The 27890-nt window shown below is 44.7% G+C and overlaps 1 protein-coding gene across 2 annotated transcripts in view; it reads left to right on the top strand.

The window, feature by feature from the left end:
- The window catches only part of mdga2a (MAM domain containing glycosylphosphatidylinositol anchor 2a), a 918070-nt gene that overhangs the window by 852647 nt on the left and 37533 nt on the right, over positions 1–27890 (top strand). For both annotated transcript variants that reach the window (XM_078562337.1, XM_078562336.1), the window contains one exon: positions 4928–5086. In XM_078562337.1, coding sequence (XP_078418463.1) covers positions 4928–5086 — 159 coding nt within the window. The remainder of the gene's footprint in view (positions 1–4927; positions 5087–27890) is intronic.

The following is a 27890-nucleotide window of genomic DNA, read 5'->3' as shown; positions in this document are numbered from 1 at the left end:
TGGTGAGATAGAGCTGGGTATCATCAGTGTACGTGTGAAAACTGACACTGCTTTCAAATGATGTTGCCGAGGGACAGCTTGTGGATAAGAAATAGAAGGAGGTCAAGTATAGATCCTTGAGGGACACCAGAACAAACTGTGTGGAAGCAGGAAAAGAAGATACTGCAAGTGATTCCCTGGCTATTGTTAGGTAGATAGAGATGGAACCAGGTGAGAGCAGAGCCACCCAACTGGATGACAGTGGAGAGACATTGGAGGAGTATGGTGTGGTCAACTGTGTCAAAGGTCAAGAGAATGAGATGAGAAAGTTTACATTTGTCACGTTCACATGGAATGTAATTTGTGACTTTGGTAAGAAACATTTTAGTACTGTGACAGGAGAGGAAACCTGATACTTGGAGTTCTGGGAAAGGTGAGAAAGGATTTTGGAGGTGTCAACACTTTCAAGGACTTTGGAGACAAAAGGGTGGTTGGAGAGAAAATGGTAGTTTGCAAGGACAGTGGGACCAAGGGTGGTTGGTTTGAGGAGAGGGCGATGACTGCAGATTTAAAGGAGAGAGGGACAGCTCCTGAAGGGAAAGAACCATTAACAATATTGGCTAACAGTGGGGGCCAGGAGGGGATATGGGTGATCAGCAGTTTAGTGGGAATAGGGCCAAGGGAGCAGGAGGTGGATCACATGGACAAAATAAGCTTGGAGTGGAGATAGGGGAGAAACTAGAGGAAGGTACAAGTTCAGAGCTAGGACAGGGGGAGCTATAGAGGAAGGTTGCTCAGGTGGGCTATGGAATTGAGGGATGCAGCAGACACAGCTGATTGGACCATTTTGATCATAGTGGTGCTATTGGAATAGAAACCTGATATGATCCTGCTCATTTCTGGATTTAACCTATGAAGGTTTGCAGGCAAGCAGGAAACTGCAATGCAAGTGTCAAGTATTTAAACCCCCAATTAACCCACAATTTAACCCAGAATACTGTCTTTAACAGCCAGTGTATTTGTTTTCTGAGCTGTGTGGGACTCACCAGGTGAGAGCACAGTGGATAATGCTTATTAAGTGAAACTGACAGGCTGGGAAGCCTTCAAAGAATGAAACTGAACAGCTGCAGCCATACCTAGAGCTGAGAGGCTGGTGCTGACAGTACCTATTTTCCAAGAGTGTGCTCTCACTGCTTAATGGATGCTTTCCAATTTCTTAGAAGTCATTTTATCTGTCTTGGCCTTTACTTGCCTTGATCTACACTTCCCACATGTCAGCTTTCACTGCAGCATGGGAGCAGCTTAAGCAGGTCTACCTTGGACCTCTGATGAGGAACAAGAGAAGCAGCAACAGCATCAGCAGCAGGAGCAAAAAAAACAGCAGCATCAGCTTCTCAGGCACATGCTGCTCCACAGGACAAAAGAGAAAGACACAGAAATCCAGTTTGCAGGAGGTGAGTACCCCCAACATAGGGTCTATAGGCAGAGGATCAGCTCTCTCAACGCGTCTGAACACCAGTACTGAGGAGGCGCAGGCTTTCTCGGCAGGTCATTTGCTGATATCTGCAGCCCCCTTGAACAAGACATCCTCCCACTGGACCAGGTGGGCACGCAATGCCAGTGGCTGTCAAGTTGGACCCCTCCCCAGCCATTTCTCTGCCTCTCTCTGGAGTTCTGCGCTCTCTTCTCCGACAATAAGGGAAAGCAGAGAGCAATGATTATTAGAAATGGATTGTGTGGAGTGGAGGAAAAGAGGAAGGTAAATGTGAGGCATAGATGCAAGAGAATAATTGAATGACTGTGAGCGTCAGTGTTGGCTGTTCAGATGGGGATGTGAGGAGGTGCCTGGGGAGAGAGGAATGAGTGAAGCTACAAGCTGTGTTGTTGTGACAAGTGCTGTGCAGTGGAATGCAGGGTAAGTCAGTGTGGGAGGTGGGTGGGTGGGAGTTTGGCATCTGAAAGTGTTATGTCTCACCTTTCCTGCATGCCTGAGACCCTCAGTCCTTTTGGGGCACTGTCTCCAGGATTGAGTAACCACACTCCTGCTGCTCATGCCTGCTTGGTCTGAGAGGTTGTCCTCTTCCCTGGCAAACATCACCTCACTTAAGTTCTTCAAATCCCAGAGCAGGGCATCCAGGTGAGGCTGAGAGATCGGGGGGTGAGGTGGGGGTGGCAGCCTTCCCGGGCCTCCTTTCCATTCCTGTGTTTGCTGAGGGATCAGGAATTAGTGCACATTTCAGCCATTCTAACCCCTGCCAGGCCTTTAACTAGAAATCCATCCTTTGACACATGCAGTCCACCATCCCACCCACCATCCCACCCACCATCCCACCTACCTCCTCAAGTGTCAGGAAAACCAGAAACGGATTGCTAATGCTGTGGCTTTGTTAAACGGCCATGGTAAAGCCTGTTTCAATTACAAACAGGTCTCAGACCCGCTACCTCACCCCCACTGTGTGTGGGTCTGTTAAGATCCCACCCATTGTGTTGAAACCACTTCACATTCAACTTAGTTTTTGTTTACAGATTCCATTTTTCAGACTGACCTGTCCAGTCTGATTCTAAACTTGATTCTAACATGACCACAGCACATACTAGTTTTAAGGAAACCTCTCATGCTCTAAACTGATGGCATTATGGTACTGTTTGGATTTTTTAATGTTCGAATCAGTACGCCCTGGGGCGGCCGTTTCACCAACTGTAATGAATGTTGTTCTAAAAATTATTTAAAATTCTAATAAATTTAAAGCAAGACTATTCCCCTAGTGAATGCTCTCTCCAACCATTGCTCTAAGCCATGACTGAGAGTCTGCCAAGATAGGGTTGTGCATCTCATTTCCATTTAAATATTATTAATGGCGATGTTGAAGATCAAATTGTTGCACTCACCAAACATCAAACTTTGCACTTTGATCTCCACTGAGGAAAAGTGGACCCCGACAATTTATCAGTTCAAGTTATTCTTTCAAGCATGCAGAAGTGTTTTGTGAGAAAGTGCAGGTCTTTGCTGGACAATCTCTGTGCAGTCAGTGACCTGTCTTCTATTCCTTTGCTCATCCCTCACAGAGTCGTATTTGCCATTCAGGATGTCTTTTCCACTCCATTGCTACAGGTGTACATTCTGAGGTATTGTTTGGTTTCACAATCACCATTAGTTTGTATGTGCATCATGCAGTTGGAACTGGGAAAGTCTGGTTTCTGTAGACTAAAGGGCCAATCTCTCTTGGCTTTTTGCATGGGAATTCTTACCCCTCCTCCCCCAAGTGCCAAGAAGCAGAAAAAGAGTGCTGAACAATGATCAATTTTACCGGTGAGTGGGGTCAATGACTAGGCCAGGGCGAGTGGCAGGATCACGTGCCATGTGAGGCCTCGAGAGATTTTTAACTCCCGGACTTAATTTCTATCTCGAGGCTTGGACTCCTGTCCATCTGAGATTGTAACCACTTGGGGACCTGGCAGATCAGTCCCCAGGAATAAGGGAAGTGGGTGGGAGTAGGTGGGAGACAGTCTAAACAGGGATCATAGTTGGAAGTGTGAGAGGGAAATCCTGGGCAGGGGAGACCCAAGGCTTCCTTGTGTGGCCCAGAAACACATGCCTGCATCTCCTGGCCAAAAAGGAAACTCAAAAAATGTTTTGCAGACTTCCTCCTATGGGTTTCTTCTGACCCTGGATCCATTTCCTGGCAGAGAAGCCACACAAGTTTTGGGTTAAGATTACAGTCAGCCAACTAGAATCTACCTATATATTTAAAGAAGGACCCCATTGGTTTCAAATGGGTATGGTGTCTGCAATTTAGATCTCCCAGAATGTGCTATAAGACCAGCACACAAGCCTCCTGTTCCACCATTACTGCCTCTCCTATGTTTTGATGTGAGGAGGTTATAATTGTCCCCAGTGGCACTACTCCTATTTTGTCCAATTTTCCTGAAGTGGTCCAGAGTAGTGAGTGTTTCTCTGCTGTTTAAATTGCGGCTTCCTTACTCTGGGTATTGATGAGGTGTGTGGCAGTACTGTACTTGATTGATCTCCTTATACAGTCTCTCAGTGTTCACAGCTTTATCCTGCCCCGGGCTTAGTGTCTGTACTTCAATCTGATGTGAAAGTAGAGATTCCAACCAGAAAAAACTGGATACTTTCCAACCTTTGTCCAGCTTTTTGACTAGCTAGGCCACAGAATGAAATTGTCACTATACCTGAAGAAGGATTCACAATTCTATCATCCTACTGTCCTGATTAAAAAAAAATTTTGTGGTAAAACCCCTTACATTGAGCCACAAATAGAAATCCCATCACCTTTAGATAAATGCACACCTCATCCAAGCATTGATTTCTAGGCACTGAATCATTTTCTTTTCACTTCTAATATTTTCTGATCAGATGTAGGTTTTAAATGCATGATCCCAACTACAGTGAACAATACATTTTGGTTCACGCAATATTCTGCTCACTACTACAGTTAGAGTATATAATTTCACCCAACTACACTACTATTTTTTTTCTTGGCAGTAAATTGCTGTTGTGCTTATTGATATTGGATAGTTCAGGGGTACTCGGCCTGAAGCAGCACATTGCCAGGAGTCACACCCGATGTTCTCAGAAATCAAGCTAAATTGACTAAGTGTCTAAATGATATATAGAAAATACAGTACAAAACAATCCTTCAAAGGCTGCTATCCTTGTACAGATCAAAAGTAAGCCTTTGTTAAAATAACAACATTGATTTAAGATTAAGGATGAAAGGGACCCAGGCAGGGTGACCCACAATCTCTGCCCTGATTCATAAAAATGTTATTCTTAAAAACATCAATTATGGAAGTAATTAATTACTATTAAAATGGTTCTAATTGACACCAAGTGTGTTTTTATGCAATTATCGTTTAAAATGAAATGGAGACAGATGAACGTTTCTTATACAGAAATCTTAATTATATTTCTTTGTCTCTGCAGGTTACTACATGTATATAGAGACTTCCCGACCTCGAACGGAAGGTGAAAGGGCTCGACTCCTAAGTCCTATTTTCAGCACACTGCCTAAAAATCCATATGGATCCACTAACAGTGCTTACTGTGTCAGCTTCTACTATAACATGTATGGAAAGCACATAGGTATGTGTGAATTAACATAATTTGTTCACCTGTGTTTGAACTAGAATACGTTCATAGCATCTTAACTTTATAACATTTAATGCTTTGGTACATGGCTAATGGAATACAGAAGAAATGTGACCAAAACAATATAGCTAGGAGCAGGAGCATGAACATAATTTAAATAATGGGCAGCATTGAAAGCAGCAGGATAATAGTGTGTATTCTTGTACTGTTCACATCAAGTCAGATAGTAAGTATTTTCTTGCAATACATTTTGGGCACAGGAACATCACTATGGAGTGCACCAGGATCAGTTAATAATTGGAGAAAATGCTAATAACAGCTACTCTCATTATTTTAAATTGTCTTTTTTGAAAACCTTTGTATGCAGGCAAGTAATTTGGAAAATAAAACTCTGTAATGGAATATTAGGTAAAATTTGCCAATCCCCAGGGAGTTGCACCTAATGAGTCAAGACTTAGTGCAGTCTTCAAACCAAGAGAGCTGCCCACCCCCACTGCAATATTTCCAGCAGCAGGGGAGGCATTGGGCCCAATTAATGGAAACCTAAAAGCCTTCTCCCAGTGCTGCTGAGACTTTACCCGCAGTAGGGGAAGCCAGCGCCAAATGTTCAGCCTGTAGTTGAAACCTGGCAAATTGGTGGCTGGGCAAGACTGGTGGGTGCCTCCTTTTCATGCCCCCTGTGCCAGTCAGAGGCCCCCAACTACAAGGTACTCTTCCCACTACCCGCCACCACCACCCCTCACCACCCCCTCCAATTTTCCCTCCTCACCTGGTCTGTCCCATGTCCCTCACAAGGGACTGCTAGTCCCAGCAAGCCTCACTGCAGTCACAGCAGTAGCCAGCGCTCCCGGGGGTGCTGCTGGGGCCAGAGAGTTGCCAGCCATTTGATTGATCGGGAGCTCTTGGAGTCGGGACTTCCTCCCTGGTGGGAGCAGAAGCCCATCTCAGGTCAAATAAAGACCCGACGGCTGTTAAATGGCTGCGGGGTGAGCCTTCCATGTGGATTTGAGCTTGCCTCTGAATTTTACCGCAGGGGACAGGCACCCCAACCCCAGCGTAAAATTCAGCCCATAGGATTTGACTGATGGTCACGTAACTTTGACTGGCACAATGTAATGCTCACAGCTCCAGCTACAGTTTTTTTATTGTTCAAGGGATGTGGGTGTTGCTGGCAAAACCAGTGTTTATTTCCCATCCCTAATTGCCCTTGAGAAGGTGATGGTGAGCTGCCTTTTTGAACCACTGCAGTCCATGTGCTGTAGGAACACACACATTGCTGTTAGGAAGGGATTTTCAGAATTTTGACCCAGCAATAGTGAAGGAGCAGTGATATAGTTCCAAGTTAGGGTGGTGTGTGTCTTGGAGGAGAACTTGAAGGTGGTGGTGTGCCCCTGCATCTGCTGCCTAGTTTGTCCTTCTAGGTGGTAGAGATCGCAGATTTGGAATGTGCTGTTGAAGGAGCCTTGGTGAGTTGCTGTTTGCATCTTGTAGATATGCTATACATTGCTGCCAATGTGCGTCAGAGGTGGAGGGAGCGAATGTTGAAGTTGGTGGATGGGGTGCCAATCAAGCCAGCTGCAGGTCCTGGATGATGTCCAACCTCTTGAGTGTTGTTGGGGCTGCACTCTTCCAGGCGTGCGGAGTGTATTCCATCACACTCCTGACTTGTGCCTTGTAGATGATGGACAGGCTTTGGGGAGTCAGGAGATGAATTACTTGCTGCAGAGTTCCCAGCCTCTGACCTGCTCTTATAGCCACAGTATTTATATAGCTAGTCCAGTTCAGTTTATGGTCAATGGTAACCTCCAGGATGTTGATAGTGGGGCTTTCAATGATAGTAATGCCATTGAATGTCAAGGGACGATGGTTAGATTCTCCCTTGTTGGGGATGGTCATTTCCTGGCCCTTGTGTGGCACGAATGTTACTTGCCACTTATCAGCCCTACCCTGAATATTGTCCAGGTCTTGCTGCATATGGAATACTATTGATTGTTGACCACTCTCCAATAGTGGAATGTGCTTCATTATAGCATTCCTAGGGAGATCACTGAGAAAACCATTGGATTCTTCAAGGGAGGCATTTGCTGCTGTGAAAGATCAGAAGGGGCTTTGGAATATGCTCTAGGTTATGCATCCAACAGAGTTGTAACTTGCTTTGCTCTGTACAAGTTTGCCGTCCAAAAAGGTCTGGATATGGTGATTATTGGGGAGCTGGACCTAGCTGCTTTAGATATACAAAACATAGACTGGACCAGCATGGGGACCATCAATTCAGAGGACAATGTTCTTATCTGTTCAACATAGTTTACCATTGTCACCAATACCATTACATCTTCCATATCGCAGTATGAATTAAAACTCCTTCAACACAATCCAAACTAGAATGCCACATCATATCACATTAGATTTGTCCTCTTTGACCCTACATGACCATGCCAGTCTAAATAATCTGAGTGAATAAATCAACAACAGTAACTTGTATCTCTATAGCACCTTTACACTAATAAAATGTCCCATGGTACTTCACCAGGAGCTTTATTGAACAAAATTTAACATCAAGCCACAGAAGATATTAGGGCCGATGATGAAAAATTTGGTTAAGTAGCTTTCAAAGAGTTTCTTAAAGGAAGAAAGAGAGGAAGTGAGGTGGAGTGGTTTAGGGAGGGAATTGCAGAGTTTAGGGTCTTAGCAGTGGAAGGTATGGCCACCAATGGTGGCATGATTCAAATTGGGGATATTCAAGAGGCCATAATTGGAGTGCAGATACGTTGAAGGATTGAAGGGCAGGGGAGATCACAGAGATAAAGAAAGGCCCTAAAGGGTGTCTGCTGTTTGAACTTTTCCACACAGGCGCCATGTTGTTGCAGCTCATTGGCAGTAAAACCTTGGAACAAGAACACAAATTGAAACATAGAGATGAGGCTTTGAAGGATTTAAGGATCAGAAGGGTGAAAATTTCAAAATCTAGATGTTTCTTAACTGGGAGCCAATGTAGGCCAGTGAGAACAGCGGTGATGGGTGAACAGGACTTGGTTTGTGTTAGGACGCAGGCTGAAGCATTTTGGATGATGTCAGGTATACATAGGGTTGAACTTAGGAGGCCAGTTAGGAGTGTGCTGGAATGGTCAAGCCTGGAGGCAACAAAGGCATTGCCGAGGGTTTCAGCAACTGATGAGCTCAGGCAAGGGCAGAGTCAGGTGAAGTCATAGGGATGGAAATAGGCAGTCTTAGTTGTTGGGGTCAAATGTGACACCAAGGTTGCAAACAGTCAGATTCAGCCTCAGACAGTTACCAGAGAGAGTGATGGAGTCCGTGGCAATGGCTTCAGTCTTCCCAATATTTATTTGGAGGAAATTTCTGCTCAATCCAATACTGGATGTCAATTTAGAGACATTGGAAGGGTCAAGAGAGGTCATGATGAGTTAGAGCTGGATGTCATCAGTGTACATGTGGAAACTGAGGCTTTGTTTGCAGGTGGTATAACTGAGCAGCTGCATGTAAATGAGAATATAGGAAGGGACCAAGGATAGATCCTTGGAGACACAGGAAGTAATGGTGAGGGAGTGAGAAGAGAAGCCATCACAGGTATTTCTGCTATTGTTGGATAGATCTCCGTCATCAATGTAACCTCTATGAATAACTGTATGGAATCAGCACAGTTATTGCATTATTTTAGAGAGTTCGAAAGTATAAATAAGCCATACCATGCTGTGTCATAGCAGCCTTCCCCTGAATGACAAAAGATGCCTTTATTCCATTTTACTGTTTCTCCTAGATATCATCTGAGGGCTAGTACACAAAAGATGGTTGGCTGTTCCTGTGGTACTGAAGGCTCATGGGATTGAAGTGTACCTTGTCTCCTGGCAGGTTTACCTGGGAGAGACTGGCTGCTTCTTTAGAGCTTATGTCTAGGCAGCATGGTGTTGCCTCATGTAACCATGTACTATAAGGAGAGAAAAAAATCTGTTGCATGACGTGGAACAGTTCATTGAACTGCGTATGGCAGGAAGCTACTGGATAGCAAACATGAGTCAGAACCTTGACTGATTTTTGTTTCCTTCACTAAGCTGGGAGCTTGTTGGGGCCAGTATTGCTACGACTGAAATAATGTTGCTTAACACATATTTAATATTGGACCATCTTTGTTCACATGACTCAGATGTTCACTGGGAAGCTCATTGGGGAAGCTACTCTGCATTTTAGTTTCTTTTTATCTAGTGCTTCCAGAAACTAATGATCCAAATTGTAGGTGGAGGACAGCATCATTTAATTGGCTGCACCCAACTAAAATATGGCCCCAGGTCTTTTGTTAAGCCTACTGAAAGCTAGAACTACTGAAGATTGACCTGGTCATATGATGTGAACTTAGGATATGGGGCTGGATTTTATGGTTTCCGACATGCTAAGGGAGGTGCAATGGGAAGTACGTGGTCCACTCACTCCTGCCCCCTGCTTTTTAGCATATCGAATCAAGCATTGGCTGCCTGGCAGGAATTGTGGCCCTTTTGCATTGTGAAGGGGGGGCTCCATGCCCAGTCAGGTGTCGAGGGTGAAATGTCCAGTTGGTGAGAGATTAGATCAGGGACCAGAAGTCCGTTCCTGCCACCAATTTAATGCTTCACTTTCCCCTCACTCTCTCCTCAATTATTAAGTCAGCCTATAAAAACTTTAGAAATAAAGTCTACTAATGTCCCAACGCTGCCACCTTCAGCAGCAGACTCTGCTGCTACATGCAGCCATGGTCCCATTTGCAGGCCTTTTCTTCTATCGTTGTGCCACCTCCTCATACCTAGCGTAACTTACTCCCAACGTATTTCCCATGTGACTCGCGAAAAATAGAGTGCACAACGAAAAATTGCAGTCGATTGGCTTTTTAACAAGCTCAATAGTTTGTTAATTGGCCTTTTGAAAAGGGCGCATGGGCTTTCAATTTCAGCACCAGCTCACCTTCCACATTACTGGAGACTGGTGGGAAGACATCAGACTGCTGATCCAACATCATCACACCGTATTTTATGTAAGGCTGTGGGGGTGGGAGGGAGGTTGGCCTGCCCAAACTGCAGCAGTGAAAGCTACCCCATGGTTTCTAATGGTCAAATGGAAACTTAGCGCTAGTGCAGGATGAACAATCAACATCACTGCAACCTAATTAGACTGCAATAAGATTGCTCCTTCACAGCGCACCAATATGTAGGCACAATATTGTAACCACGTCATTCATCACAACCCAATTTATTTGAAGTCAAGATCATTGTTGATGGCAGATTGTACAGAACTTGTCTAAGCAATATTCTGTTCTGAGAACTTTTCATTTTTCAAAGAGTTTTTAGCTGGAAACTGTGCCAAGCCACAAGATCTTGATGCTCAGTGGGTTACCCCAAGAAGCTCCGTTGAAAATTGAAATACACTCTGCTGCTCTGACATTTATCGTGTGTGACAGAACATCAACATTCTCTGATCTTTGTAAAGGCAACATGCGTGGCACTTGGCTCCCATCAGATGCAATTTAGCAAAGTGCATGTCCTCTTGGAAAACAGAAGAGTGGAACTCCAAAGCAGTTATGAAAACTTTGATAATTAGCACAATGTGCCAAATGAATTAGGATCATGTTAACAGCCGGCAAATGACGCAGCCTGTCTGTTCAATCCTTGAATTATTGTTGGTTGCATCAGGCACTGTTATATGGAGGCAAAATACTGTGGATGCTAGAAATCTGCAATCAAAGCAAAAAAGGTTGAAATAGTCAGCAGGACTGGTGGCAACTGTGGAGAGGGAAAAGGAGTTAATGGGCTGGTTATTACCAGCTCCTAGGTTATGGAAATGGAGGCAAAGGGGCCAGTAAAATAGAGAGGTGTTGGGTCGAGGCTTCTCCCTGATGCCATCTCAGCAGTGAGTAGGGTGGCAGGTCAGGGTGTGGCTTGGCTGCCAGCGCCACAGAAGCAGGCAGTTTATTTGCATAATTAATGCCCCAGTTAGGCTCCGAGGACCAGCTCTGGGATGGGGAGGTTGGCAGGTGGGGGGTGGGGGGCTGCATTGGAGCAGAAGGCTCCATGACCCAAAGAGGGTGCTACAAGGTAGGTCACTCCCCACAGCCCAAACAATCTTCTGGGACTGGCCTCCCATCAGACCTTCAGCTCCCTGAATTTTTCATTTTTAATTCACTTATCTGGAGGTGCCCTTGCGGTCTCTGACCTGCCTCAGCAGTGTCCACCTCTCCCATGTGGCCGCCAAGGCTTCAGTGCTGCTGGCTGTCTGATTGGGCTGACAGCATCAGGAGCCTGCCTGCCACCCTTAATTGGACCCAGGCCCGGAGGTGGCCAATTGGAAGATCACCTCCAGTAAGATAGCCAAGCCGGTTCTGCTGCCAACAAGTGCGGGATCTGGACCCCACTTAGTCCTGACATCAGGGTCCTGAAGGCCACGGTAAAATTTAGTCCAATATTTCAGGCCCATGTTTCTTTATCATAATTGTTATATGGGGCCCTGTAGCTATAAAATTGGAATAACAATACAGTTCCATAGACATTGTCATGGACAAATTTTAGGTTTTTCCTTTTACCTGCCCATGATCACTATATTTGTATGGGGATGTGTGTATTTTGTATTGCTCGGACTGATTGACTCATTTTTAATAGCACAGCAGCAAGCTTTAATATATTTAAAAATGAAGACATTTATTTTATTTCTCACACACTTACCCCAGAAGTTAATGAAAATGTGATGCCTCACTCACTCTACTCACTCACCCACACTATCGCACACACACAAAATTAGATACAGATGAAGATAAAACAGTAGTTATAAAAATTAAATTTAAACAGTAGTTATAAAAATTAAATTTAACCCGGTCTGTATTTTGGTGCAGGCCGAACGTTTCCAAGTTGAGTTGATCCTTTGACTGGAGTGACGGCCTTGAACAAAAGTAGAGGTTTCTTGGTGCTGCAAGGGTGCTTGTAGCTGATCTGCCTGGATGTGAATTTCTCAGGTGAACTTGAAGGTGGAACATGTTAGAGGAGAGAGCTTTTCTTTCTTTTTCAAGATATTAAAGTTAGATATTTTTGCTGCTTGGTTGATTGCAGCGGTCGAATGGCTTTAACTGCAGGACTGTCTCTCTGATGGAACTCTCTTGAAAGCCAGTTTGAGTTCTGCTAATATATCTTCTAGCAGGAAGCAATGATGTTTGTCTTATCATGTGAGCTCCTATGGAGCGTCAAGTCCAAAAGGGTGTTGTGGGAATCCAATAAGCCTGGCTTGGGTTCTCCCACCTGTGTATACAGTCAACCCCAAGTTCTTTGTTTGAAAAGGCAAATCAACATTGTTACAATGAAGGTATCATCGAGGGCCTTAATCTATCTGTTGATGTCTGAATGACCCTTTTGAATTAGTTTTAGGAAGAGCATTGAGCCAACATCAGCCTACAAGGTACCCTTTTGCTTACTGTTCTGTCAGGGGAGTGTTTCAATCCACAAGAGAAATCAGGTGATCCTCGGGTGGCCATATTTTCGCAGCCTTTTAAGGTTACTTTTTGGAAATTTAGCTTTAAAGATTTATAATATTGCCATGCCAGTAATTGGTATCACAACATTCTGTGTTCAAAAAAAAATTACGCAGAATCCATAATGGATGCAATTTTAGTCTAGTTAGGAATTGTTCATTGCATATAATATTAAAGCTTGTCGTTTGAGTTATCTTAATAGTATTTTACATTATTTAATGGCTAGCTTTCATTTTCCTAACTCAATTGAAGATTAATTTGAGGTTGTAAAACTGAAAGTCTGATAGCCAACATGGAATAAGGAATCTATTTCACAAGCAGGTTGCTAACTGAAAGAGTTGATTGTATGAATTGCTGTCCATTAGCAGCCTTACAGAAATTTAGTATGAATAGTCTGACAAAAGCAGTCACATCACATCTGGCCTCAAATTACCACCAATATCACACTGAAAAGAATTTATGACTTTATGCAGTGGCTGAATTACATCTGTATATCCTAGCCTGCTCTCTAATCACATTTCATTTCAACATACTTAGTCCTAGCCCCTTGTACAGTGTTAGGTTGGAGATGAAAGTGTTAAATGTAAATATTTGTGTAAACGGTTGGAAACATCTGATTGGGAAACTGATAAATAATCCTAAAGGAAGTGCAATTCAAACATACCTGGTATAATTACAGTTCAAAATGTTGATTTGTAAGATCAGAATTAGAAGAGAGCGAACTTAAACAATGGATGACCCATCTCTAAGCTTGTGATAGAGCCAGGAGGTCTACACTTAGCTCAATTAAAGATTTAAATTATCTATGTGGCTCCCACATGAACAGAAGCTAAAAACAACTTGTAAACAAGAGACCAGGATTTTCCGTGCCTGCTGGTGTCAGTCACGTTTGGTGCTGTGATCAGTCAATATGGCGAGAAGGCCGAAAATTGGTTTCACGACGTTGTGAAATCAGTTTATGTCAATCCACTCAGCCCGTCGATGGCGGGCCGCATTCCCCACCATTGGACGTCGGGAACCTCGTTGTAATACATCAGCATATCATTATAAGGCCAGCCCGCCGGACTCATTAACCCGCTCCACCCCCCCCACCACCACCGGATTGTCCGCCCACTTTGGCGAGAAAACAAGCCAAGGTGTTCACAACAGCATATATAAGGCATGCACCTGGCAGGCTGCACTTTGCTTGGGACTTCAAGGTTTGTTTGCCTACCTTGTTTCAGGCAGCATTCACAGTCACCAGCACCAGGCTTCACAGACAGCACCACATCACTTTTAGGGGGGCTCATGGATAGGTCTCTATGTCCCAGATCATCCATGTCAACGGCTGCTTGGGGAAGGGGGAGGAGTAGCCTCAGGCAAGGGAAGAGGCTGCAGGACGAGAGCTGTACTGAGGAAGGAGGGTATCCAGAGTGTTTGTGGGCACACATGTTCATCTGTGCAAGTGTCCTCAAGATGGTGAGGGCTGAGGAGGCAGTCTCCAGAGGAGAAGAGGCCAGATGGAGATGTGAGGGTTTGTGTGTGAGAATGGGTGGTGATGTCCCTTAAGCTGGCAGTGAGTGAGATCCCAGTGAATGTGTGATGGGCTTGAGTGTGTGAGTTTAGAGTGATGACATGGTTGCCATACCCTGGCTGCACAAGTGAGATCATTCATCCTCTATCTGCATTGGATGGACAACCTCTTCTGTGCAACATTGGCACTGATCACCACTGCCGTCACCTACCAAGCCGGAGTGGTAATGTAGCTGCCTCTCCTGCAGCCAGAGTGAGGGTAGAGGACATCACAGTGGGCCTCCATGGTGTCCAAAATGCACACGAGGCCTGCAGTCTTCTTGCCTTTCAGGGCCATGTCTTCTTTGCTGCAGTCCTGGGCTGGAAGCACTGTCCGCAGCTGTACTTTAAATGTCGTGCCTGGTATGATGAAGTGGTGAGCTGATGGCGTGGTGGGTGAATGAGAGCCCGCCCACCATGAAAACGGCATGTTTCCTGGGAATGCATAAGTTGTGAGCAAAATAGATAAACGTTAGCCAGGCCTGCACCTTAGCAGATAAAATTCTAGCTTTATTGTTTACCAAAAGGAATGCAGATGGGAGCTCAAGCTCAACTTGGAGACAAAGTTCGTGAGGGAAAAAGAGGCTGAAATATTTGCCTAGTTTGGAGCTAAAGAGAGAAATCTGCGGTAACTCTCACAGTGAAAACAAGCAGTTCAGCTTGGGAATAGGCAGAGAAATAGAGAGTCTGCCAAGAGCTATAAAGCAGCTGTGGACCACGAGCAAAAGGGCTATCAGAAATCAGTTGTACTTCTGAGGTGGAGTCACTCGGCAAGAGTACAATGAAGCTTACACTTGAGCTGAAAAGTCGATAATTGTGAGATGTGTGATCAGAGGTGGAGGGTTGCTTAGCTGGAGGCTAGTGTAAGGACCCCAAGGAAGCTCATACCTTGAAGGACAACAGAAACACTGAGGAGAATCAAAGTGTATTCCTGAGAGCTGAGGCACTTTGATTTAGTCCTGGAAGTGAATGAACCTGCAATAGCCTGATAGGTACCAAAGACTTTCTAGGAGGAACTCAAAGTGGAAAGGGAAAGGTTCCATTGAGGACTTCAATTTTAAAGTACAAGTGATTGTGTTTTTTTTACATTGTAAAGTATAATTGAGGCTGAGCCGTAGTGAAAGGCGAAACAGACAGTGTTTAATTATTGGTGTTTGCTTTGTTTGATTTTTGTATAGTAAAACCACTTGTTTAAACTGTGGATACCTGTGGGCTTCATTCTTTCAGTAATTAATGGGGATTTTGAATTTCTCTTTAAGCGTTGATGGTCTGTACGGAGAATGTAACATAGATTATTTTAAAATATTGCACAAAGAGTTTGTGCTGTTTAAACTATTTGGACATAGTCATATTATCTCAACATTTAATATTGAAACCTTCTATGTAAATAGTTATGATAATTCTTTTTGTCATGCTGTAGTTGCAAGTTCCAGTCATGACAAAACATCGTGTCTTAAGTCTTTCAATTCTCCTCCCACTTCCATCAGTCATTTTGTTTTTACCTCAATCTGATGGTTTGAGATTTTTAGAATTAGCTAAGGTTTTTTTCCTTGTTTTTAGATGCTATTTTTTTGCCTTTTTCTTTTCCCTAACCCAGTATACCTGCAACGATTACCTTTCCCCAGCTCCTAATTGAGCTCTGCAGCCTCTCCCTACTTTACCCTTCTGATCTCCTGCACTGCTCCTTGGTTCAACAATCTTTTTGTCTTTGACTACTGCCCTCACCCTCACCTCACTGCCCTGCTGCCCTCAACAGTTTCTAGCTAGTTTTCAATTCCTTCCCCCGCCCCACTCCCCACCCCACACTATCCCAGCTCCCACCTGGGACAAAGGCTCCGCTCTCACCTTGATGTTGCATCTGTTACATTTCAAAAGGGTCTTTTGGCTAAATTTGCAATCGTCTCTCTTCATTGAATCAGCTCTTGTCTTTTCAGAGCCATCTCATTTGACATTCAAAACTATCCAATAGCCAAGCCCACAACAGCTGTTAGCTTGCTAGCAAATTGACAGAGAAGGGAATCCTTAAGGCCCAACAGAAATCGCAGATTGCAATGTTACTGACTGAGCAGCACACCTTTAATACCAAAATAAAATCTGCACACTGCACTTCCTTCTCTTGGAAAAAATGTAAAACTTCTCCCCTTGTGATTAGAGTCTCATTATCTCTACTGATATGAAAGAATTAATATTAATTCTGAATGTAAATAAGGAGTAGGCCATTTTCTTTCTGAGCTCAAGTTAGTAAGCCAGATTCAATGAGTACTTCTGCATATGCCACAGATGAGTAATTATCAGGTAAATATTGTAAATTCAGAAAATACGCGATCTAATCCCCTATTAAAAGAACAGTAAAAGTAGTACCATAACCAAAGTTCAAAATAAGCCTCTATAAAATTCATATTGGGTAAGAATTTGCACTTTTTTTTTGTTTTTAGCAGAGGTTTTTCCAGCTGATATTCCCAGTTTTAGGCAGTGCATTGAAATTGTATCACAAATAATAATGACAGCATTTTGCTATTAAAGAGATGGGACACCTACAGTTCATTTATTGGGCCCAGTTAAGGAGATCAGATTTATTTATTGTACAGGTATATGGACAACATTAAGCAAGGATGAAGAAGTTATAACAAAGACACGTGTCTTCCAGTTTGAGCCAACTAATGACATAGGGACATTCCATTTGGGCATACGTATGCGAGCCAGAGTAGTTTAAACATAAAGACGAGGAACGTCAATTGCTGGGAATCTTAAATGCAATCAGGAAATACACAATAGTTCATCAGGACCTGGACAGAGAATCTGATTTCTTTTCCTCATGAACCCGCTGTGCACTTCCAGCATTTTCTGGTTCTATTTCCCTTACCATGCTGCATTCTTCAACAACCTTGATTCCTCAGTACATGGGCAGCCTTGTGTTTACGCTTCCACATTCAAGGAACTGAAATTGGGGTTAACCCTACTGTCTGGTGGGGACTCTGTAGGCAGGAGAGTGGAAATGAAGCATTGCTACCAGTATTTATTGCAGAACTTTTGGATTTGTTCAAATTGACAGGTGTGACAATTCATTTTTCTCTGGCATGGACAGATTTGGTTTACAAAGTAGCAGTTCTATCCGGAGAATAGGATATTGTTGTTTTGCACTGCACACAATTCTTCGGGGATTGAGTAACCTGGCTGAAGAGAATGAACATTATTAAAGAATAACCCTCCATCAGCAAAATTGCTATCATGGATAGACTTTAACCAGAGATCATAACTAAAGGAAGGTTTTCTTCTCTTTAGCTCTAATATTCCACCATTGTGCTGAGTATAAGTAGTTGATTCAGGTCGATGGCACTTTTAAAAAAATAAACTAGACTGTTTTCCATTGAGAAATGTGATTAAAGGTCATGGGGATATTTAACAATGCTGCTTGAGGTGGAGAGATAGGACAGATGATTAGTGTTCCCTAAAGTCAGCAATCTGTTGTATATTTTATATCACGGAGCTCTGCAGAAATGACACAACAGCTTATATATGTGTAACAGAAATTTATTCATAGTGCTTTAAAATGTCTGCTCCATGCTTACAGCTCTATCTCCCAGCAACTTGTACAGTTGGTTGACTTTTCTCTGAATCCACGCACAGGCTTTACTAATCAAGCACAATGAGCATCAAATAGTAAACAGCCTCTCATAATCAAACACAGAACAATTGAACACTACATCTTTCCCCCTTGTAAAATTAAAGGCAATATTTTAAATTAAATCATCTTAAACAACAAATATATGTACATTGAGTCATTGCCTAGACTTCAACTCCCCAGTTTTTTCTAAGTACAGAAATAGTCTTTGAATTGCAAAGGCCTCTGATGTGTAGTCAGTGCTTGGTGACTAGTGAGGAGCGTGAACTTTCTGCCATAGAGAAACAAGTGCCAATGTTCACCTGCGTAGATGCAGGGCTAGTGCTTCCTGCTTTCCAGTAAAATGTTGGCATTCAGTTTCCAACACTGGGCATGACGTATAAGCGATTGGTTGTTCACTTCCTTCAATGTGCTGTAGCAGTACAGCTCCAATAGCATTTCCTGATGCATCTGTTGTGGCAGAATCAACTGATGGTTAATGATATGGAAGGGATGTTCATAAGAAAATAGTCAGAAATAGACTTTTCTCATGTTGTATTCCAGTACTGTGAAATTCAGCTCTGTAGCACTGCTGCTGCCGGTGCTATGGAAACTCAGAAAATGGCGTGCACTGTGCCTCCAGTCACTACTGGTGCAGCCCGTGTGGCATCCCATGTCTGGAAAGTTGCTATCACAGGAGTGCTGTGCATGCATGGAAGCCCTCGACATTGGCTAATCGTGATGTCATATAGCCATTAAGGCTAATTTGATACACATTTTTGAAATTTGGATGACACAGGTTCATTGCCTGTGCTAATCACTCACAAGGAACCACCCCTCAGTCCTGCACCCCTACTACACCTACTTAAAAGGACAGACATCCAACTTTCTGGAGGGTTGCTTTTGACTTATTTCTGCCACTCGAGAGTTTGTGAAAGTACTGTGGTGTCTCTTTGGAGGTGTTGTAGTAAGTTGCTGGATATGCCCGGGAGTGTTGCTGCATCCATGCAGGGAAGCCATGCAACACAAGAGATGGAGCTGAGGCTGCAGAGGGAGGAAGAGGACACTCCAAAGAAGGCTCTATCTATCCAACAGTTTTCATGGATCACTTCAAGTATTGCCCCCTCTGTCACCCGTCAGCCAGGACCAATGCCTAAGATGCCTGAGGAGTCAGGGCTTGCAGCCTGAGAGCAGGGCTAGAATGGTACTGCCAATGGCTGTCAAGGTCACCGACTTGCACAATATCTACGCAACCAAATCATTTCAGCGGGAAGCAGCCTGGCGTTCCCACCACCTTCAGGCCTCCTCAAAATATTAGAGGGTGACTGATAGGAAAAGTGGGATACCACCTGCACACATGGCTGACATCACCCCCCCCTACTCCACCCCCACCCCTCCTTCCCCTCCCACTTGATCTTGTGAAGATAAGGGAATCAGAGAAATGGTGGAGCTTATTAAGCAACAATTCATTGCCAGAACTGCTGAGTTTTTCCAGGTAATTCTGTTTTTGTTTTGGATTTCCAGCATCTGCAGTAGTTTTTTGTTTCATTGCCTTGTTGAGAGGGAGCCCTACAATCCGGTCTGGAGTTTGCCCCCAAGTTCGTGCTGCATCCTCCATAACATTGTAATTATGAATGCACAGCCATTTCCACTAGGCATCCTGTGTTAATGATATTGTTATGGTACACAGATGAAGGGCATTGCTTAATTAAGTACTTTGAGCACATATAAATAGGGAATAGTTGGGTCACTGGGGATGTGGGAGGAGAGATGTGGGACTGTACAAAGTCAATAACTTCTCTCTATGAAGAAAAGCTCTGTGTCTTGGTGTCTGCTTCAGCAACCGGTTTGGATGCTATTAACATCTGGAGGCTACCTCAGGAGGGAAAAGTGGAGGAGGCACAAGGGACCCCTTCACTCCAGGCAGGCTTTTCATGAGAGCCTACTCTGACTCCGGTTCCCTTAGAAAATCAACCCTTCCCCATCATGGCTCCAGTATTCTGCACCTTCCAATCCATCTGCAATGTCCTGTCTCACCAACCTCTTAGCCAAAATCATACAATAGAAACCAATAAAAACCTTGCGCATAACATCTTTATTGAACGACACAGCCAATTATACAAACAAAAATGTAATATTGACCCTTATGCATTCCTTTAGTTCCTGTCCTGTGGATGTCTTTGCCTGTCCTTGTGCTATTACACAGTGCTGCCCCAGTGATTGCAGCATGGATGCTGAAAGGTTGCTGACTTACATTGGGGGAGATTGCAGGTGGCCTTGCAGGACATCCTGGAACAGTTCTGATGGAGTAACAGTGACAGGAGCACGATTGCTGTCATTCTTTGAGAGCACAGCAGGTTTGCACTGCATGGTGCCACTGCCACTCCCCCAGGGTGGTACCTCACCAACCCTAGTAACCTGGTGGAGGACAGATTACTGGACTCTATGAGAGCCTACAAGCCCCTTTGAGCACTGAGATCTGCAGCTATGATGGCAGCAGTCTGAGCTGCATGGCAGCAAGCATGGACCTCATAACTTGCATCTGAGCTTCCACTGCAGCACTGGGATGTTGAGTGACTTCAGCCTGTGCTGCGGTGGAAGCTGAGACAGTGGCCACCAGACACTCCACCATGGGACTGTCCACCATTGAGTTGGCCAACACTTATGCTGTGGCAAAAATGGGCTCCAGACTCTGTGTGAAACCCTGTGCCATGATTGAGCCAGACTCATCCATTCTCCTTGACAGTGACAGGCAGACCTGTCAATGCACCAAGCCACTTGGTGTGTGTGTGTGTGTTAATCACCATTCTCCTGTAGGTCGTCCCATCGAAGTCCTCATCTGAATCCCCTGTAGCAAAGCTCCGGTGAGCTGGAAAACACACCATTCATTCCTCCTGGCAGATCCCAACTCAGTTATACTACTCTCAAAAGTTTGCATAATGCTAATACCTGAGCTGGTGGCTGTGAGTGTTAGATCAGTTGACGGTGCCTCTACATCAGTGGTGTGGTGTTGTTCTCTCTCTTCCTCCTGAGGCTGCAGTGGCTGGGCTGGTGGAAGTTCTTTGATATCAGGCAGCAGGAAATCAGATGGGGAGGTTGGGGGTGGGTAGAAAGAGAGAGGTCCATGCTCACACCATCAGCAGCTCAGTCATCATGCCAGAAAGCAGAATGAAGTAGAGATGGGAGGTAAAAGGGGGCATTAGGCAGCAAAATACATCTTGGTGATGCTGGATTCATAAGGTTCCGCCACAGATGGCACCATGATGTGGAACATCGTCTCCTCCATAGGGCTCAGGAGATGCAGACTTGCCAGGCTTCTAGAGGTTGTGCTCTGTTCCTTTTGATTGTGCACGATCTTGTCCTACAATAGAGGGGGAGGAATGTCAGTAATTATGTCGTACTGTGTTTCGATGATGTGCCTGCCTTCGCTAAATATAGGGAAGTAAATGGAGGCAGCGGGAGGTGGGTGTATTACTTGAATAATTAAAAGCAAGTCAATGATTTGCATGAGTCATTGAACTTCTTGCAGAATTACTGCTGTGGCCTCGAGGCCAGACTCCAGAAGTTGCCCACTCCCATTCTTTCTGAGGTTGTCCTTGAGAGCCTGCTGCCCACCAACCTTGACCCCACCTTTGGAGATACCCTCCTGCTGAAATCCCTGAATAAGGCCTCCGGTGCTATATCCATGAATCTGGATCTACCTGTCTTCCCTAGCTATTTAACTTGCACTTACAGCCAGTCGCTGTATTGGCACACAGCAGTGACTTCTTTCCACTGAATGCAACTCACCTTCAAAAGGGCCAGGCTGCTTTTAAGAGGTGAAGTCTAGCTAACCAAGCTAGGCCCCTGTTGAGCATTCAGTTGAGCCAATGATTCAGGTTGCACATGGCTGAACACTACAATCAGGTAAATGAAGAGAAAAAGGGACAGCACAAAGTCTGGTATGCTGCCTACCTCAATGGGACCACAAAGACAGATTGTGAATCACAACCACATGCCTGATAAAACTGAAAAAGAAGAAACAAAATTTTAGCCCTTATATGCTTTCTAGAACACAAAAGAGGCAGACAGTGGGCGGAGTCGTCCCAGATTTGCACAAAATGCAGTAACGGGCGGCAATAATGGCGGGTTTTTGCGCCGTATCATTCCATTCCCCCCCCCATTAATTATGCAGCCACAGGAAACATGCCGTCTCACTGGCGGGCAGCCTCCGATTTGCCTGCCATGCTATTACCTCACCACTTCCTCACACGGCGCCAAATTTAAACTGCAGTCATGCGCACAATTCTCAATGTTTGCAGCTCAGGACTGCTCCAGTGAAGACATGGCCCTAAAAGCCAAGAAGAGCATAGCCCCCCCACAATTCATTGACACATCCCTGGGACACCTTCTAGATGGCATGGAGGTCCACTGCGATGTCCTCTACCTCCGCTCTGGCCGCAGGAGACCCAACAGTCTCACCACTCCAGCTTGGGAAGCGGTGGCAGTGGTGGCCGGTGCCAATGCTGCACACAAGAGGTCGGCCATCCAGTGCAGAAAATGGATGAATGATCTCATCTGTGCCGCCCGGGTAAGTCAACCATCTCATCACTCTAAACTCACAAGGTCGTCACACATTAACTGGCATCTCGCTCACTGCCAACTCAAGGGACATCACCACTCATTGTCGCACAAACACCCTCACATCTCCATCTGACATCATCTCCTCTGGTGACTGCCTCCTCAGCCCTCACCACCTTGAGGCCACTTGCACAGATCAACTTGTGCCCCCACACACACCCTGGGATACTCCCCTTCCCCAGTACAGCCCTCATCCTGCAGCCTCTTCCCTTGCCTGAGGCCACTTCTCCCCTTTCCCCAAGCAAGGCCTAACCCTGTAGCCATTGAAAAGCCAGCCCACCTTACGGCTGGCCTGATAGATAGAGACCTGCCTGTGAGTCCCCCTAAAAGTGATGTGGTGCTGCCAGCATGGCACTGATGACTGCGAGTACTGACTGAAGTGCAGCTCACCAGGAGCACGTTGCTTCTGTACTGTTGTGAGCCCCGCTGGTGTGTAATCATGCCGATGTGCCCGGATGGTACGGGGTGGAGGGAGGATTCCGGCAAGCAGGGCTCATAATTAGTTGCTAAAGTACTGAAATGAGGTTACTGACATGCGACAGTGGGAAATGCAGCCCGCCATTGACGGGCGGAACGGATGATCGCAAACTGGTTTCACCACGTCATGAAACCAATTTTTGGCCTTCTTGCCATATTGTTCCCCCCACCACCCACCATGACACCCGATGCCAATGGCGTCAGAAAATTCCAGCCAGCGTCTGGCAGGGTCCATACGTTTCTCGCCATCATTACCACTTATTTCCGTAGATTGAACATGTGTAACGAGCTCAGAGGTTGCATTTATCTTTACTTCAAAAAACTTTTGACATGTTTACGGTGTCGAAATTGATTAGGAACATATGAGTCAATCTTTTTGACAGAATTACTGGCTTAGCCCTCCCAGAGTGAAGATAACAAACTACTTGTCCACCCACTGAGCAGTTTTGCATGTATTTGCGTGCAGTAATTTGGTTACAGTTTGTCTTTTACGTGAGAAATTAATTACACTGCAGACGGCGGTGCCATCAACAATATTGCTTTTTGGAATAATATCTACCAAATTATTAATGAAGATGGGGATCATCACAGCACAGAGCTAAGTACTCTTCTCTGAGAAATCCCTGTGCACGTGTTGTCATAAGGAGGTAAATAATTTATCTTTCTGTTCTCTAAGGAAATCATGGAACTAGTTTGACAGCTGGCTATATCTGACTATAAAACCTAAAGAATGATTTATAAGAACCATCTGAACTCCACTGTAAGTTTTCAAACTTTTAATTTGCCCTCAGTTCTCTGTGGGTTAAATTTTCCCACAGGCTTCACCATCCCCGACATCAGGCCGAATAGCAGCTCCCAAGCCCGCACTTGCTGGCAGCAGGACCTGCTTGGCGATTTCTATCAGCGAACGGGCTCTTGATGCTGCCAGCCTTAATTGGAAAGCTAGTAGCCCTGAAGCCTCAGCATCCTCACCAGGAAGGGTGGGCGCTGCTGAGGCAGATCGATGACCTTGGGCCACCTCAAGATGGAGGCGCACTCAGGCCGATAAGTAGGAGTTAACATTTAGGGGGCTGAGAGCGGTAGACCCCATAGGATGGAGCGGAATCTCTTCTGGGGGACCTGTGGGGCTATGGGTCTGCTACCTCTTTGAGCCTCTGGTTCTGGCGTTCCCCAGGGGCTGCCATGAGGAGGCTGCCTCCATGAAGCTGATATTGGCAAAATGCGACTGGCCCTGTAAGATAGCCCTTAACAGAACCTTCAATTATGCAAATTGGCTTAACCTTTCTCACCGTGGTTGGGAAACGTCTCCAACTTCAGGACAGCGACAGGGAATTGTCCTGACTTGGCTCCCCAGTATTTTACCAGCTCCCCCCACCCCATCCCGCCTCCTTTCCCATCAACGCCACACCCAAGGCCCAGGCATCTTTGTAGGCCAGTCCCATGAAGTTGGAAATTTAAGGAGAGGAAGGTTAACATGGTTAACTGTGGAAAGATCCAAGTCACAGGGATGGTAAAATTCAGCCCTCTTATTTTCTAATTAAAAGTAAAAGGCATTCAGCCTTTTAAGAACTCATGCCTTCCATTGATCAAGTCCTTTTTTCATAAACTATGTATGGATTTTACAATTAATGGATGTATTGTTTTTGTAAAAGTTCCATGTTTTCACACTACATCATAAATTTCTCCAAAGAATTAGCAAATGGAGTTATATTCTTTGGTTACATTACAGAACACTTGGGGAAAATTTTAATTCTTTCCACATCACAGGGACAGAATGTGTGTGCAATTAAGGTGGAGTGACTCTTTCTCACTCCGATCCTGACAATTAATGTCATTGGTTTAGTTTTGAGGCGCCCACAGGTCTCAGAGGGTTACCTCAGGCATAAATACTGATCAGGGTCCTTTGACATTGGTAGGACTCTGATGGCATTATAATCTCATTCTGAAAGGGACTCAGGTCATCTGTTAAAGGCAGTGGAGCCCTTCCAAGGTGAGTCAAATACTTTGCTTAGTGAACCGAGGTGCAGTAGCAGTGCTGCACCGGCCCGTGCAAGGAAAATATGAACTTCTGCTGCCCAGGACTCTCCGTCAGACCGACACATCACCTGCACACCCCTGCCATTCAAAACTGCACCCGAGACCCGGCCATCTTGGTAGTCCAGTGCCATGAAGTTGGAAATTTAAGGAGAGGAAGGATAACATGGTCAATTGTGGAGAGATCCAAGTCACAGTCACAAAGGAAGCCATTTTTTATTTGGTTAGGGATGTCCATTACTATGGGAAGAGTACAAGTTGACTATGGACATAAACAGGAGATTATGGGAAAGGCAGATATGAAGCTGAAGACCAGTAACACGTTCAAGATCACAACGTCTTGGATTAAGACTTAACAGATGAGGCAAGCTGGAACCACCACTGTTTTGATTTGTGTGCCATAACCCGCAATCTGTAAATCCAGACTCTCATTTCAGACCCACTTAAGTTGCGCCTGACCCCAATCAATTTCCCCTCCAAAATTCAATCCAGTACATAAATGACAGAGGTCGGCAAAACAAAGTATGAGGGCACAGGCTGAGTGACGTTAGGTCAGTGAAACATACAGGCACATTTGGGAATGGAGAGCTTTATTTGATTTTCTTTGTTTTGCTGACTGGCAGAGAGCAAGGAATGGCATGCTCCTAAATACGACTAATGTATTTGGAATGGAAGAGTTATTGCAAAATAATATGATCTGCCCTGAATGTGGTTTTATGTCATGCTGTATTGCAGAGGGATGGTATACCTCGAGTACATTGTATTTAAAGGGTCACCACCTTCATGAAAATGACACCAGATCACATCACTGCCATTTGTGTATGGCATATTGTCAAAATGATGCATAGCCTCTTCCAGCTCTTGTCCCACAGCCAATAAAACGCTGTGCTAAATTTGTTTATGAACAGAGCCCCTTTAAAATAACAGGAAAATTCAGCAGGTCCTGAAGCTGAAAAAAGCATGGACATTGCTTTCTGCTGAGATTATTTTAAAGGATAGGAAGGTTAAATAGAAAAACCAATGTAACTGAAAAATCTGTGAAGGAATTGTGTTTTCTGCCAGTCCTTCTCAGAACTGCTTCATCTGTAGCAAAGATCTGGAATATTTCAAGAATGGGAATGCTTTTCATGAAGACTGGGAATGTTTTTAATTGAATAAATTGTTTGTTGACGAAAATATCCCATGATTGGATGAGCTCATCTATCTCCAGGGAATAACTGAGTTCAGCAGGTAGAATGCAGAATCTAAAGGTCCCCTCTTCTCCCAGTAGACATTCGCAATGTTTGAATGGTCAGGCTGACTCCTGGATGCTGCTGCAAGCCCATTGTGGTAATTGTCTGCCTCACAAAGCTGCTGGACCCAGGCTGACTAGGAGCTGTCATCCCTATCCATCTAAGACCATGTGCGCAAGAAACTTGCTAAAGGCAGTCTGTTCCGTTAAGGGTCTTCATAAGGAAGTGCACGGAGATACCTGGGTTAAGACCAGTCATTTCAAAGTTACACCTTGATTTGTTGTGATTTAAATCCTTTACATTAGCTTTTGGACTCTGACAACAGAGAGAAGCCATCTTTTATTCACTTTGGTCGAGCAGAGATCACAACCTGTCATGTACGAATGATGGTGAAAATTTGCCACAATGAGCACAAATCCTGGTGACCATGAAAAAAGATAAACACGTCTGATTCAATAGTCAATAGACCAATAGACCTGCCTTTCTATGCCTTCCTGAAATCAATCATTATCCTTCTCACAATACTTCCATGCCTTGTGTCATCCGTCAGTTTTGAAATGTGCGCTGCACATCCAAGTCAAGATCATTAATATGGATCATGAAAAGCAGCGGTCTTAATACTGACCTCAGAGGAGCCCCACTACATACCTTCCTCCAATCCAAAAAACGACCATTCACTGCTGCCCTCCGTGTCCTGTCAATCAACCGACTTTGTATCCATGGGGCCACTGTCCCTCTTATTCCATGGGTTTTAACTTTGCTCACAAGCATGTTATGTGGCACTTTATCAAACACCTTTTGGAAGTCCACATACACCACATCAACCACATTACCCTCAGCGACCTTACCAAAAATTGAAACAAGTTAGTTAAACACCATGGCCAGGATTTTACGGCCCCTCCGGCCCGGTGGGATATTACAGTCCCACCAAACTGAATGGAGCTTTAAAGAGCTCGATGCATCCACTGGGGGAGGCACACCATGGCGGGGCCACAAAACCCTGGCCCATTTTCCCCTAACAAATCTGTGCTGGCTTTCCTTAATTAATCCCACATTTGTCTGAGTGACCTGCCCAGTGTTATCATTTCTAAAAGCTATTCCACCATTGAAGTTGAGATGATTGGCCTGTAGTTGCTGGGCTTATTCTTACATTCTTTTCCAAACAAGGGTCTAGCTTTTGTGTAACATGTCAGCCATGGCTCAGTTGGTAGCGCTGTCACCTCTGTATTAGAAAGTTCCAGGTTCAAGTCCCAATCCAGGGCCTGGGCACAAAAATCAAAGTCGGCATTCCAGCGCAATACTGAAGGTCAACTGGATCCAAAGCCAGATGGTGAAGAAGGAAACTATATACCAATCTTTTTCTTGATAATAGGTTTAGTTACAGAGTACAGCATTTCATATGTCTGCTGTCTACCTACTACCCCCAGTGTCCCAGCAGTCTCTATTTATACTCTTTTGAGCAACCAAACAAACTAAATTTAAAAAATCAAGGGACAAATTAAAAGGCAGCCCTTAAAGGGATACTTCAAAAATAAAGACAAAATCTTAAACTTACAAAACTCAAATTAAAAACGTGATTAAAAGGGTCAGTAAAGCACCCTAGTCCCCGAGTTGCCCACCAGGCACAGAAGGCCTCGATTGTGCCGACGGACACTGCGTGCTCCCTCTCCATAGCCACGGAAGACGGGTAGACAGTCAGGCCGGACCTGTTGATGGCTAACTTGGCCAGGCCTGGGACCAGGTTCACGAGGAGGTCCTCCTCCCTCCCTACCCCTCCCCACACCGGGT

This window comes from Cetorhinus maximus, chromosome 18 (assembly GCF_964194155.1).
Source record: "Cetorhinus maximus chromosome 18, sCetMax3.hap1.1, whole genome shotgun sequence".
Taxonomy (NCBI): Eukaryota; Metazoa; Chordata; class Chondrichthyes; order Lamniformes; family Cetorhinidae; genus Cetorhinus; species Cetorhinus maximus.
Note: the sequence above shows the minus strand (reverse complement) of the source record. Positions and strands in the feature narration are given on the sequence as shown.